At 60.4% G+C, this 13,157-nt stretch overlaps 1 protein-coding gene across 2 annotated transcripts; it reads left to right on the top strand.

Annotated features, from left to right (window-relative positions):
* The first annotated feature begins 10,029 nt into the window (after positions 1–10,029).
* CCDC106 (coiled-coil domain containing 106) lies at positions 10,030–13,140 on the top strand. Of its 2 annotated transcripts, XM_065420904.1 has the most exons (5): positions 10,030–10,060; positions 10,498–10,605; positions 11,094–11,270; positions 11,791–11,997; positions 12,399–13,140. In XM_065420904.1, exons 1-5 carry the CDS (start codon positions 10,030–10,032, stop codon positions 12,713–12,715), a joined length of 840 nt encoding a protein of 279 aa, XP_065276976.1. In that variant the 3' UTR covers positions 12,716–13,140. The 2 variants fall into 2 exon arrangements, with proteins under 2 accessions (XP_065276976.1, XP_065276977.1); XM_065420905.1 differs by lacking the exon at positions 10,498–10,605.
* The last annotated feature ends 17 nt before the right edge of the window (positions 13,141–13,157 follow it).

Here is a 13,157-nt window from a genome sequence, read left to right as displayed (position 1 = left end):
GTGGAGCTGGGGTCAGGAGTGAGGGGCACAGGCCAAGCAGGGGGGGGCTTTGGGTCAGGAGGGCCACCAGCTGTAGGGTGACCAGACAGCAAGTGTGACAAATCAGGGTGAGGGGTAATAGGAGCCTATATAAGAAAATGCCCCCAAAATCAGGACTGTCCCTATAAAATTGGGACATCTGGTCACCCCTAACTGGCTGAGGGTGAGGTGGGGCCTGCAGGTCAGGAGCGAGTCATAGAATATCAGGGTTGGAAGGGACCTCAGGAGGTCATCTAGTCCAACCCCCTGTGCAAAGCAGCACCAATTCCCAGACAGATTTTTTTACCCCAGTTCTCTAAATGGCCCTCTTAAGGGCTGAACTCACAACCCTGAGGTCAACAGGCCAATGCTCAAACCACTAAGCTACCCCCCCAACAGGCTGCCTGTTTCTCATCGGAAGCTTTTCCTGGTGGCTCCCTTTGTGCTGCCAGCTGGGGGGCGGTGGGAGGGGCTGGGAGGAAAGACCAGATAGGCAGCAGCAGCAGCCGGCATGGACCGGGAGGGACACGGACACGGTGCCCCGGCATAGGAGGATTTGGGGAGGGACTCTCCACCCGCCCCCGCCCCCCGAGCTGCAGAGAGAACCCAGGAGTCCTGGGTCCCAGCTGGCCCCTGCTCTAACCACTAGACCCCACTCCCCTCCCAGAGCTGGACCTATTGGGGTCCATTCCATACTGAGGGGGGGGGGGGGTCGCTCAGGTGGGACTTTAACCCTTCCATTCCTGGCAATTTTTCCATCCAGCAGAACCTGTAGGTGCATGAACTCACAGAGCTAAACCATTAACAGGGGATATTATGGGATGGAACCCCTCCCACCATCAACCTACACCCAGCCCGCCCCCAACACCCCCCTTTGCTGGATAACGTGATAACGAAGAGTTTAACACTCACTGTTTTTTAACTTTACTCTTTTGGTCTCCTGAAATCTGAGAGACTCTGTGGAGGTGAGACAGAGTCACCGAGATCGGGGCCCCGTCGCGCTGGGCGCTGCCCAGACACACAGTGAGAGACATTCCATGCCTCATAGATCTCACGATCTACAAAACAGACAAAGGAAAGATCATTTCCCCTGTTTTAGAGATGGGGAAACTGAGGCAAGGAGCTGCAGCGACTCGCCCAGGGTCACACACAGAACCACAAAGACAAGCTGTTTTCACTCAGGAGTCAACCCATAGCTGGTGTTAACTGTCAGAGCTCTATGGACTCAGTGTTAGTTGCATCCACTTATGTAACTCAAACGCCCAAGAAACACTTTGGAAAATAAAGTTGGTGTTGAAGTCAAGCGCATCCTTTGAACACAGCTGTCCAGCCATTTCCCTCCTGCTGGCTGACGAATTTGCACAAATGTCCACATTTCAAAATGTTTCTGCAAATATTTGACCTTGAATCCAATTGTTTACATTTACTTTTGGGGAAAATCCCCCCCCCCCCCCAAAAATGGAAAAATTGTGTTTGTGGGGAATGTTGATTTAAAAAAAAAAAACTGACCATGTGACTGATCCGGCCAATCAGAATAAGTGACAGAGGTGGGGGGAGGCAAATTTAAATAGAAACCAAGGGAGAAGAAGAAAAAAAATTGGATGTCAAAAAATTACAAGGGGGGGGGAAACTGTTTTGCAAAGAAAAAATCAATATTTTTCGCAAACCATTTTTGAAAGGATTGAAACGGTTTTATGTGGAAGGGTCTCAGGGTCTCCATGATAGGTGATGAGGAAATGGCCCAGAGAGAGAGAGAGAGAGAGAGAGAGAGAGAGGAAGCATGTGGAGAGATAGATAGATAGATAGAGGGGGGTAGATGGAGATAGATAGATGGGTGGATGGGGATAGATAGATAGACGGGGTGGATGGGGGTAGATAGATAGATAGATAGATAGAGGGAGTGGATGGGGATAGATAGATAGAGGGGATGTATGAGGATAGATAGATAGAGGGGATGGATGGAGATAGATAGATGGGTGGATGTGGATGGGGATAGATAGATGAGGTGGATGAGGATGCAGACATTTAGATATGTCCAAAAGAAGAAAAAGTTGTTGCTAAAAAAATTAGGAGAAAAATCAACTTTTTCCCTCAAAATTTAAACCAGTTTTGGCAAAACTTTCCCAAGGTGTTTTCATTCCGTTGTCAATTTCTGTGCATTTCAAAGATTCCCTCCCACTAATATTGAATCTGAATCGACCCTTGATTTTTAATGTCCTTTGCCAAAAATTTGGCTTTTCCATTTCGACACCAGTAATGTGTCTTTCAGCAACACGCCGTCATGGGACCGAATGGAGCAAGGGGGGAGGCTGGGGGCAGGACAAATGACCCATCCATAAGTCAAGAAATGAAGCCAAATGGCTTTAATTAAAAAAAAAAAAAATCCTGGAGAAAGGCAGAGAAAAACCCAACAATTTTACCAGAAAAATGTCAAACGTTTTGGACTCTCCCAAAGGAGGCCACTGGCTTCCTTCCGCTCGGGTTTAAACCCTGTGTTGATTTTGTGCCTTTTGAACTTTTCCATGCCCTTCCTTTTACATTGTGCATTGGCAAGAACTTGATCCCTTTCTACCTCAAAGACAGCTTTTGGGTACTGAAAACCATCCCTCACCCCCTAGCCACCGAGATCAGGGCCCTGTCGGGCCTGGCGCTGATGGAATCTAGTCATAATGTAAGAACATCCTGTATTAATTAATGGCACGTTTCATCCACAGACCTCCAAGTGCTTTACCTAGTCAGACTAGTATTGTTATGCTCTGGTATGCAAATGGGGAAACTGAGGCAGGCAGCAGCCAAGGGACTGACCCAGCCGGCCAGTGGCAGAGGAAGGAATGAGAAATCAGGCATGCTGAGCCTACCGATATCCCCGACCATTTAAAGATGGCGACAGTAGGAAGGGGAAAAAAAAATATCAATGAAGAACATTTTGGGGGCTAAAAAAATGACCAAAAAATCCCATGTTCCCTCCCCCGAAAAATGACCAGTAGATTTTGCCAAAATCGCCAAGAATTTTTCCACCGGGGTGGGTGTTCCAAGCGGCGGGATTTGCCACGGCTCCCCACGGCATCGGAAAGGGAAGGTTCATTTGGCGATTCGTGGTGGGAGGAAGGCCCCGATCCCGGGGGGAAACCTCAGCCTCTGGTTTAATTCTGTGCGCTTGCGTCAGGGCCGAGATACGGCTGGACAGCGCTGCACACGGAGTGACGCCGGAGAGTTAATAAATCAGTCACCTTGCTGAGCCCTAGGGCAGCTCATCCGCACACCTCCCACTGCTTTGCAAAAGTTCGTGAGCCCTGGTCTAGAGATGGGGAAACTGAGGCATGTGGAAAGGTCATGCCCAAGGTCACCCCACAGGGAACAGGAATAGAAGCCAGAAATGCTGATGCCCAGCCCCACTCCTCCCTGCTCTAAACCATCAGGTGCCGCTCCCCTCCCAGAGCTGGGGATAGAACCCAGAAGTCCTGGCTCACAGCGCCCCCCTGTTCTAAACACTAGCCCCCGCTTCCCTCCCAGAGCTGGGGATAGAACCCAGGAGTCCTGGCTCCCCATCCTAACCACTAGACCCCACTCCCCTCCCAGAGCTGGGGATAGAACCCAGAAGTCCTGGCTCACAGCGCCCCCCTGTTCTAAACACTAGCCCCCGCTTCCCTCCCAGAGCTGGGGATAGAACCCAGGAGTACTGGCTCCCCATCCTAACCACTAGACCCCACTCCCCTCCCAGAGCTGGGGATAGAACCCAGAAGTCCTGAATCTTTCAGGCCGTAAGAGCTTAGCTCCTACCAACACCAGGCTGAGTTCTACCTGCCCTGAGAGCCCCCTGAGCTGCTGGGGAATCTCCTCCAGCCAGGAGCACTATAGGGGGCAGGACACAGATGGGGGAGCGCAGTTCTGATTGCAGCCATCGAGGCAGCACCGCTCTCTCTCACGCACAGAGCAGGACCCAGCCCCTCCAGCAGGGAACACACACACACGCGCGCACACACACACACACACACACACTTCAGCCCTGCTTATTTATTCCTGGTGCGATGGGGGCCTCTGGCCTCAGACAGGGGAACTAGGGACCCCCCCACCCCTTTATCCGCTCCCTGACTAATGAGGGCTAATTGGTCTCCTTGGGGCAGCATTTAAACACAGAGGCTTGGAACTAGAGAAGGTGCTTAAAAGGGTGGCAGAATTTGGGGGGAGTTTGGGGCCCAAATTGTACCTGTACTCACAAATGACTGAATCCCCTTATACCCAGCCCCCGCACCCAACCCCAGAGGGGCCGCATCTCAGTGCTGGACAAGGGGTCCCCGTATACCCAGCCCCGCGCCCCACCCCAGAGGGGTTGCGTCTCAGCGCCGGGCGAGGGGTCTCCCTGTACCCAGCCCCCGCATCCCACCCCAGAGGGGCCACATCCCGGCGCCAAGCGAGGGGTCCCCGTATAACAAGCCCCAGCATGAGCTGCTGGAGGATGGCAGGGCGGGGGCTGGGTATCAGGTGCGGGGGCTGGAGGGGTAATTGGGGGTCACTGTTCTTTTCGGGTCACATGACCGGTCTCACCCGCCGGGATAAGTGGCAGGTGGCGGATTCCCCGGCTCTATGTTTAGTGGCTAATGACGGGTTGGGATGGCGCATCTGCCTGCTCAGCGCCTCGGCAGGGCCTGTACAGGCAGGTCTGGAATCCCTGCCCCTGGCCCCGCTACCGCTGTCTTCTGCCGCCTCTTGGTATAAAGTAGTCCCTACAAAAACTCTTCACAAAGGCATCTATTTCCCCGCCCCCTGGGCAGGGAATGGGGCCTTTCTCCTCTAGGGGCTGGGCCCAGGGTGGGACTGGCTGGCTCAGGGAGGTGGGGGATGGGGCTTGGGGCCTTTCCGGCTCCCATCCGACCCCAGGGCAGGGACTGGCTGGCTGGCTTAGGGGGTCCCTCACCACAAAGTAGGGCGACCAGCCAGCAAGTGTGAAAAATCGGGATACGGGGTGGGGGGTAATAGGAGCCTATATAAGAAAAAGACCCAACAATCGGGACTGTCCCTATAAAATCAGGACATCTGATCACCCTACCACAAAGCCATCATGAGTGGCACTATTTGGCCAGTTCAGCCCAGGAAGGAGGCCAGTGGCTCAATTGGCCAGCAAAACGGAGCATCCCTTGCTGGGGTTCCCCAGGGCAGTGTGTGTGTGGGGGGGGCTGCATGTGTGTGTGTGGGGGGGGGGGCTGCATGTGTGTGGGGGTCTTGCCCTTGCACGGGTGGTGTTTTCCAGAGAGATATTGAGGGATTGTGCTTCGGGGCAGCCCAGGCCCGGTCTAGTAGGGGGCTGCGGGTTGGGAGTGAGGGGCACTGGCAGGGCTGGGGGGGCGGGGGCTAGGCTAGCAGGGGCTTTGGGTCGGGAGTGAGGGGTACTGCCTGGGCTGGCAGGGACTGCTGGTCGGGAGTGAGGGGCACCGGCCGGGCTGCTCCCTAAAGAATCTCACACTTTGCAGATACTCCCTAATTCCCAGGCTGGGGGGCAGCTCCCCCCCTTTTCCCTTTGAGGGGGGCAGGCAGCTGAGACCCCCCCCAGAGGGAGAAGCTGGGGGACATTAACTCACTGAGCGTGATAGCAGCCCCTGCCCCCCCCCCAGCCATGAGCCCCCCGTAATGATCCGCCTCCCTTCGCCTCCCATACGGCTGTGGAACTGCGCCTCGCTCCCTGACAGTGCGGCGGGGGCGGGGCGGGCCTCTGAAGGGGCCGTCGCTAAAGAGTCGCGCTTTTCTAGAGGCGGAAAGTAACATGGGAAGCGGGGGAGAAGCGAGAAACAGCCCCCCGCCCCCGTGTGGGCGGATAGAGAATCGCTAAGTTAGATGGGGTGGGGGCTGGATGGATGATGGAGGGGGTTGAGATGGATGGATGATGGAGGGATTTGGGGGTGGCTGGTGGAGGGGGTTGGGGGATGGATGATGGAGAGGGTTGAGGGATGGATGGATGATGGAGGGATTTGGGGGTAGCTGATGGAGGGGGTTGGGGGATGGCAGATGGAGGGGGACGGATGATGGAGGGTGTTGGGGGATGGATGGATGGATGATCGAGGGGTTTTGGGGGTGGCTGATGGAAGGGGTTGGGGGATGGATGATGGAGGGAGTTGGGGCATGGATGATGGAGGGAGTTTGGGGGATGGATGGCTGATGGAGGGGGTTTGGTGGTGGCTGATGGAGGGGGTTAGGGTGGATGGATGGATGATCGAGGGGTTTTGGGGGTGGCTGATGGAGGGAGTTGGGGGATGGATGGCTGATGGAGGGGGTTGGTGGTGGCTGATGGAGGGGGTTGGGGTGGATGGATGGATGATCGAGGGGTTTTGGGGGTGGCTGATGGAGGGAGTTGGGGGATGGCTGATGGAGGGAGTTTGGGGGATGGATGGCTGGATGGCTGATGGAGGGGGTTTGGGGGTGGCTAATGGAGGGGGTTGGGGGATGGATGGATGATGGAGGGGGTTGGGGGTGGCTGATGGAGGGGGTTGGGGGATGGATGGATGATGGAGGGGGTTTGGCGGTGGCTGATGGAGGGGGCTGGAGGAAGGATGATGGAGGGGGTTTGGTGGTGGCTGATGGAGGGGGTTGGGGGGCAGGATGGATAATGGAGGGGGCTGGGGGAGAGATGATGGAGGGGGATGGGGTGGATGGATGGATGATGGAAGGGGTTGGGGGATGGCAGATGGAGGGAGTTTGGGGTAGCTGATGGAGGGGGCTGGGGGGATGATGGAGGGGGTTTGGTGGTGGCTGATGGAGTGGGGTGGGTGGTTGGATGGATGATGGAGGGGGCTGGGGAGAGATGATGGAGGGGGTTGGGGGATGGCAGATGGAGGGGATTGGGGTGGCTGATGGAGGGCGTTGGGGTGGCTGGATGGATGATGGAGGGGGTTTGGGGTGGGTGGATGCATGATGGAGGGGGTTTGGGGTGGCTGATGGAGGGGGTTGAGATGGATGGATGATGGAGGGAGTTTGGGGGTGGCTGATGGAGGGGGCTGGGGGAGGGATGATGGAGGGGGGTTGGCAGTGGCTGATGGAGTGGGGTGGGGGGCGGGATGGATGATGGAGGGATTTGGGGGTGGCTGATGGAGGGGGTTGAGATGGATGGATGATGGAGGGGGTTGGGGTGGATGGATGGATGGATGATGGAGGGGGTTTGGGGGTGGCTGATGGAGGGGATTGAGATGGATGGATGATGGAGGGGGTTGGGGTGGGTGGCTGCATGATGGAGGGGGTTTGGGGTGGCTGATGGCTGCGCCTGGTGAGGATAGAGGGGTGTCTATGGGGATGTCTGGAGCTCTCTCTCTCCAAGCCTTTACCCCCCCCTCAGTCCCCCCAGGGGAAGTTGCTGGGGGGGAGCGCTGGCTGGGGGAGAGGCTGGGCCCTGGTGGGTGGGTGTCGCTCCCCGCCGCTCTCTCTGGCACAGCGCTCCCCCCCCCACGCGTGTCTCTGCCCTGCGTGCGTGGGCGATTTCCCCCCCCCCCCCGGCGGCGCTTTGCAGACGCTCCCTGGCTCTGCCAGGGGAGGGGGGGGCTGGCTTTGGAGCCCGGTTGCTGGGGGTTCGCGTGCAGATCTGGGTGAGTGGGGATGGGGGGGTTGTTCTCTGCAGACCCCAGACCCCCCCCGGGAACCCCCGTGCACCCCCTCCCTTTGCAGTCTCCCCCCCCCCGTTCCCCCCAGCCCTGGGGCCGGGGGAAAAGTCTCTTTGCTGTGGGTCTATTTTGTATCCATTTTAGGGAGGTGGGGGGGATCGAGGGATACTTTTTGCCCCCCCCACGGCCCCATCTCCTTTGCACCCCCCCCCCCCCGGCAATCCAGGCTGGGAGCAGCCGAGTTATTGCAGCTTCACAGCAAAACACCCAGCGGAGGGGGGAGGGGCACAGAAGCCATTTTTAGGGCGATTTCCCCCCATTTTGGGGCACTCGAAGGAATCGGGGCGGGGAGGGCTGGGACCAGGAGTCTAGACGTGGGGGGGGGGCGAGGGTTAGAGTCTATCTGAAAGTTTGGGGGGCGATGGGGGACCCTGGATCTGATGTACAGGACTGGGGGTCTATGGGGGGTGCTGGATCTGATGTACAGGATTGGGGGGCTGTGGGGGGCCCTGGATCTGATGTACAGGATTGGGGGGTTCTGGGGGGCCCTGGATCTCATGTACAGGACTGAGGGTCTATGGGGGGTGCTGGATCTGATGTATAGGACTGAGGGTCTATGGGGGGGGCCTGGATCTGATGAACAGGACTTGGGGGGTTCTGGGGGGCCCTGGAGCTGAGATACAGGACTGGGGGGCTCTGGGGGGGGGCTGGATCTGATGTACAGGACTTGGGGGGTTCTGGGGGGCACTGGAGCTGAGGTACAGGACTGGGGGGGCTGGATCTGATGTACAGGACTTGGGGGCTGTGGGGGGCGCTGGATCTGATGTACAGGACTTGGGAGGTTCTGGGGGGCCCTGGATCTGATGTACAGGACTGGGGGACGCTGGGGCCTTGAATGCGGGGTGGGGGGGCATGGGACTGAAGAAACACTTGGGAGGTGTTTGTAGGGGGAGGGGCTGTGATGTGGGCTGCTTCAAAGTGGAAATGCCCATCCCCCATGTCCTAAAATTCTTGCTGATCTCTGAGGGTCCAGGCATGGGGGGGGGGGTAGGGTAATTGGGGGGTTCTGGACAATCTGGGGGGTCAAGGCCAGGAGTGTGTTGTTGCGTGTGTGACGCATGCTCATCCATGTGTCATAGCACACTTAGTGCATGGCGGAGGGGGATTCTCCTCCAGCTTAGTGGGCTAGGGTGCCTGGAGCTATTGCTGACTAGGTGTTGAACTGAGGAGTAGAACCCAGGAGTCCTGGCTCCCAGCACCCCCCCGCTGTAACCACTAGACCCCACTCCCCTTCCAGAGCTGGGGATAGAACCCAGGAGCCCTGGCTCCCAGCCTCCCCCTTGCTTTCACGAACCCCCACAGACTGGCTTTGCTCCTGCCCTTGCCCTCTGATCCCATGCAGCAGCGTCTGCGTGGCTCAGCAGGTGGCGGGTTCGAGTCCTGCTCCCGGAGAAGCGACCTGACTGCGTGCATCTCTTCTCTCTCCCCCAGGGCTGGCTGGCGGGCGGCGCAGGACGGGTTCGGAACTGGGCTGCCGCACGGCCCGTCCGTCTCAGGTAGGTCCCTGGCTGACCGGCGGGGAGGGTCCGAGGGCAATTCCCACCGGGACTGTGAGGGGTCAGTCTCAGCCTCTCCCATCACAGCGCCTGCTGTGGGGAACCAGGCTGTGCCCCCCAAGTCCGGTGGATGATTGGCACCCGGTTCTGGGCATAGCCAGCCTGAGTCAGCTCTGGGGCACGGTGGGTACAGATGGAGATGGCACACCAGAGTGGGGGGGGCATATATACAGTGATGGGGGATGGGTGGCATGCTGGGACGATTTGGAGTATGGGGGGTGCCCTGGGAGGTTATGGGTAGGGGCTCTCTGGGGCGGGTAGCGGCTGCCCCAGTGGTTTATGAGTAGAGGTTTTCTGGGGTTATGGGTAGCAGCTACCCCAGGGGGTTGTGGGTAGGGGCTCTCTGGGGGCGGGTAGTGGTTGCCCCGGGAGGTTATGGGTGTCAGGTGGCCCGGGAGGTTTTGTGTAGCGGCTGCCCTGGGGGGTTATGGGTAGCGGCTTCCCTAGGGGGTTATGGGTGGCAGGTGGCCCGGGAGGTTTTGTGTAGCGGCTGCCCTGGGGGGTTATGGGTAGCGGCTTCCCTAGGGGGTTATGGGTGGCAGGTGGCCCAGGGGGTTATAGGTGGAGGCTGCTCTAGGGGGTTATGGGTGAGGGCTTCCTCGGGGGGTTGTGAGTAGCGGCTGCCCCGGGAAATTATGTGTGGCGGGTGCCCCAGGGGGTTATGGGTGGCGTCTGCCCCAGGGGGTTATGGGTGGCGGCTCTCTGGGGCGGGTAGCGGCTGCCCGGGGTTAAAACCTCACTTTTCTCTCTCACCAGCGTCCCCGTGCGGCAGCCAGGGGCCCGCCAGGCCGGGGCGCCGGGACGGAAGGAAAATGACAGAGAGGAATAACCGGAGGCGGATGAGTACGCAGGGCGCGGGCAGCAGGGGGCGCCCCGGAGCCAGGCCCACATAGAGCTGGGGAGCCATAGGGACGAGAGGAGGGTACTGGGGGGGGGGGGCACATCAGAGCTGGGGCTCAGGGGGAGGGACTTCTGGGGGTGAAAGGGAGCTGTGGGGGCTGGGGCGTGTCAAAGCTGGGGGGGTGTCAGTGGGGGAGGGGCAGGGGAGCCGGTGGGGGATATGATCTGGGAGGGGGAAGCAGTGGCTTGCAGTCAGGTTTTGGGGTGACCTTTTCCTGGGGGGAGGGGAGTCCCAGGGTATGGATGGGGGGTTGTTGTGAGGAGGGGTCCCTGCCCCGTTGGGGTAGGGGCTGGGCCGGGGCTGTCAAGGGGGGGGCTCCAGCCTGTGCGGGGGGTGGGGCTGGTTTGGGGGTCCCCCCGTGACATGTCTCTCCCTGCAGTGAAGAAGGACGATGAGGCCTACGAAATCTCCATCCCCTTCGAGGAGACGCCCCACCTAGAGCCCCAGATCTTCTACAGCCTCAGCCCCCCCCAAAGCAACTTCGAAGGTAGCCCCCCCCGCACTTCTACCCCATGCCCCCATCCCCAGAGACTCCCCTGTACCCTCACCACCGGGGGGGGTGGGGAGATGGGAGGTGTTAGGTTTGGGGGGGTTCAGGGGGAGATGGGGGGGGAGTCCAGGGCTGGAGGGCTAGTTTCTTTGGGGGGGCTGGGGGGCCAGGGAAGAAAGGAGGGGGCATAGTGTGGGGGGAGGCCACCAGGGGCAGTGGGGCCCTGTCAGTGGGGGGAACGGCCGGTGGGGTGGAGCCAGTGAGGGTCAGGGCCCTGTTGGGGGGGATCAAGGTCCTGTTGGGGGGCGGGGAGAGACTGCTGGGGGGCAACGAGGGGGGCAGGCCCCATTGGGAGGAAGATTCCGGCAGGGGGCAGGGCCCTGTCAGAGGGCAGAGGTTGTAGAGGGTCAGGGCCAGGGGTGGAGGGGTCAGGTGGTGCCCCCTGCCCACGTGCCCGCCCCCCCCCCCCCCCCCCCCCCCCGCAGAGCTGCCGGAGCCGCCCCCGCCCGCCCTGGCGCTGATGAGCAGCATGAAGACCCAGCTGCACATGGCCCTGGAGCGCAACTCCTGGCTGCAGAAGCGCATCGAGGACCTGGAGGAGGAGCGGGACTTTCTGCGCTGCCAGCTCGACAAGTTCATCTCCTCCGCCAAGGTGGACGCCGGTGAGCCGGGCAGGACGCCTGGGTCCCTTCCCTGGTGCTGGGAGGGGAGTGGGGCCCAGTGGTTAGAACATGGGGGGCTGGGAGCCAGGACGCCTGGGTCCCTTCCCTGGCGGTGGGAGGGGAGGCAGTGGGAGGGGAGTGGGGCCCAGTGGTTAGAACATGGGGGGGCTGGGAGCCAGGACTCCTGGGTTCCTTCCCCAGCTCTGGATCCCTGCCCCCCTGTAGTGACTTTAGAAGTCAGAGGCGGCAGAGGGGGGCGTGTTGGGGCACTAGCTGGGGGAACAGCCTCTGTGTCCCCGTTTGACCCGATCCCAGGTCCCAGCTCCCCGCTCTAGAGGGGCAGTTCCCTGGGCAGCAGGTGTGGTAGGGCTTTTATCCCTCCCATGGGCAGCCCCTAGGGGGCGCCGTATCTCCCAGCCAGAAGAGCTTGGGGTGGGGGGTCGGGTCACTGACACAGCAGGGCGGGGAGGCTCCGGTGAGGTGCATGCTGGGACCCAGTCTCTGCCCCCCTCCCCCCCAGAAGATCACTGCCGCAGCAAGCAGCCCCCGCGGCGGGCGGAGGCGGCCGAGAGCCGGCCTGGCGAGGCCACGGACAACGAAAGCCTGGCGTCCTCGCTCAGCGCCGCCTCGGAGCAGGGCGGCTCCGCTGAGCGCAAGAAGCAGAAGCAGAAGGCGGGTGTGAGCCGGCGGCGCTTCGGCAAGCCCAAGGCCCGTGAGCGCCAGCGAGGTGAGTGGGGGCCTGCAGGGGGCGCTGGGTGTGGGGAGGAGGGAGCTGTGGGGTGGGCATGTGCCATGGGGTGAGGAGCAGGGATGAGGCAGGGGGCTGTGGGTGGGGGGTGGGGAAGAGGAGGGGGACTGTGGGATTGAGGGGTCTGGCATGCGTGGGGTGGAGGGGCATGTGGGGGGAGGACTCAATGGGAGGGGCTTGGGGCGGGCAGGGGGCTTTGGGGTGGGGACAGGTCCTCCTGAGGGGGCTGGGGGGGAGTCTGTGTCAAAGGAAAGGAATGAACAGGCTCTTCTCTCCTGGGCCTTTCTGTCCCCCTCCTTTCCTCTGTCCGCTGTCCCCCTCTATCCCTCCCCCCGGCCATCTCCCCGTCCTTCTCGCCCTTGCCGTGGCCTGCCTGGCAGTCAAGGACGCCGACGGGGTGCTGTGCCGCTACAAGAAGATCCTCAACACCTTCCAGAAGCTGAAGAGCATGAGCCGGGCCTTCGAGCACCACCGGGTGGATCGCAACACGGTGGCTCTGACCACGCCCATCGCCGAGCTGCTCATTGTGGCGCCCGAGAAGCTGGCTGAGGTGGGCGAGTTCGACCCATCCAAGGAGCGGCTGCTGGAGTACTCGCGCCGCTGCTTCCTGGCGCTGGATGACGAGACCCTCAAGAAGGTGCAGGCCCTCAAGAAGAGCAAGCTGCTGCTGCCCATCACCTACCGCTTCAAGCGGTGATGGGGCCCCCTGCTGCCCCCCCACCCCGGGACCCGTTACCCCGCAAACCGCCCTATCCCACTGCCGACACCAGCGCTGCCACCTGGGACGCCCTCAAGCCGCCCTATCCCACCGCTGATACCAACACTGCCCTGGGACTCCCTCAAACCGTCCTATCCCACTGCCGAGACCAGCGCTGCCCCCTGGGACGCCCTCAAGCCACCCTATCCCACCGCTAACACCAACACTGCCCTGGGACTCCCTCAAACCGTCCTATCCCACTACTACCACCGATGCCGCTCCCATCCCCTGGGATCTGTGATCCCGTGAATTGGCCTATTCCCACGCTGTCCCCCAAGACTCCCCTGAACTGGCCTATCTCACCAATGCTGCCCCCACCCCTCAGCATCTGTCACCCCACGAACCTGCCTATCACACTGCTAACACCAAACACTGCCCCCTG

This window comes from Emys orbicularis, chromosome 21, assembly GCF_028017835.1.
Source record: "Emys orbicularis isolate rEmyOrb1 chromosome 21, rEmyOrb1.hap1, whole genome shotgun sequence".
NCBI classification, from domain to species: domain Eukaryota; kingdom Metazoa; phylum Chordata; order Testudines; family Emydidae; genus Emys; species Emys orbicularis.
Note: the sequence above shows the minus strand (reverse complement) of the source record. Positions and strands in the feature narration are given on the sequence as shown.

Bases quoted from the DNA above. Each gene is read 5' to 3' on its own strand.
- CCDC106 (XM_065420904.1), top strand. From the start codon at position 10,030: ATGACAGAGAGGAATAACCGGAGGCGGATGA. The intron at 10,606-11,093 runs GTAGCCCCCCCC...CCCCCCCCGCAG, and splicing joins CCCCCAAAGCAACTTCGAAG to AGCTGCCGGAGCCGCCCCCG. The intron at 11,271-11,790 runs GTGAGCCGGGCA...CCTCCCCCCCAG, and splicing joins CTCCGCCAAGGTGGACGCCG to AAGATCACTGCCGCAGCAAG.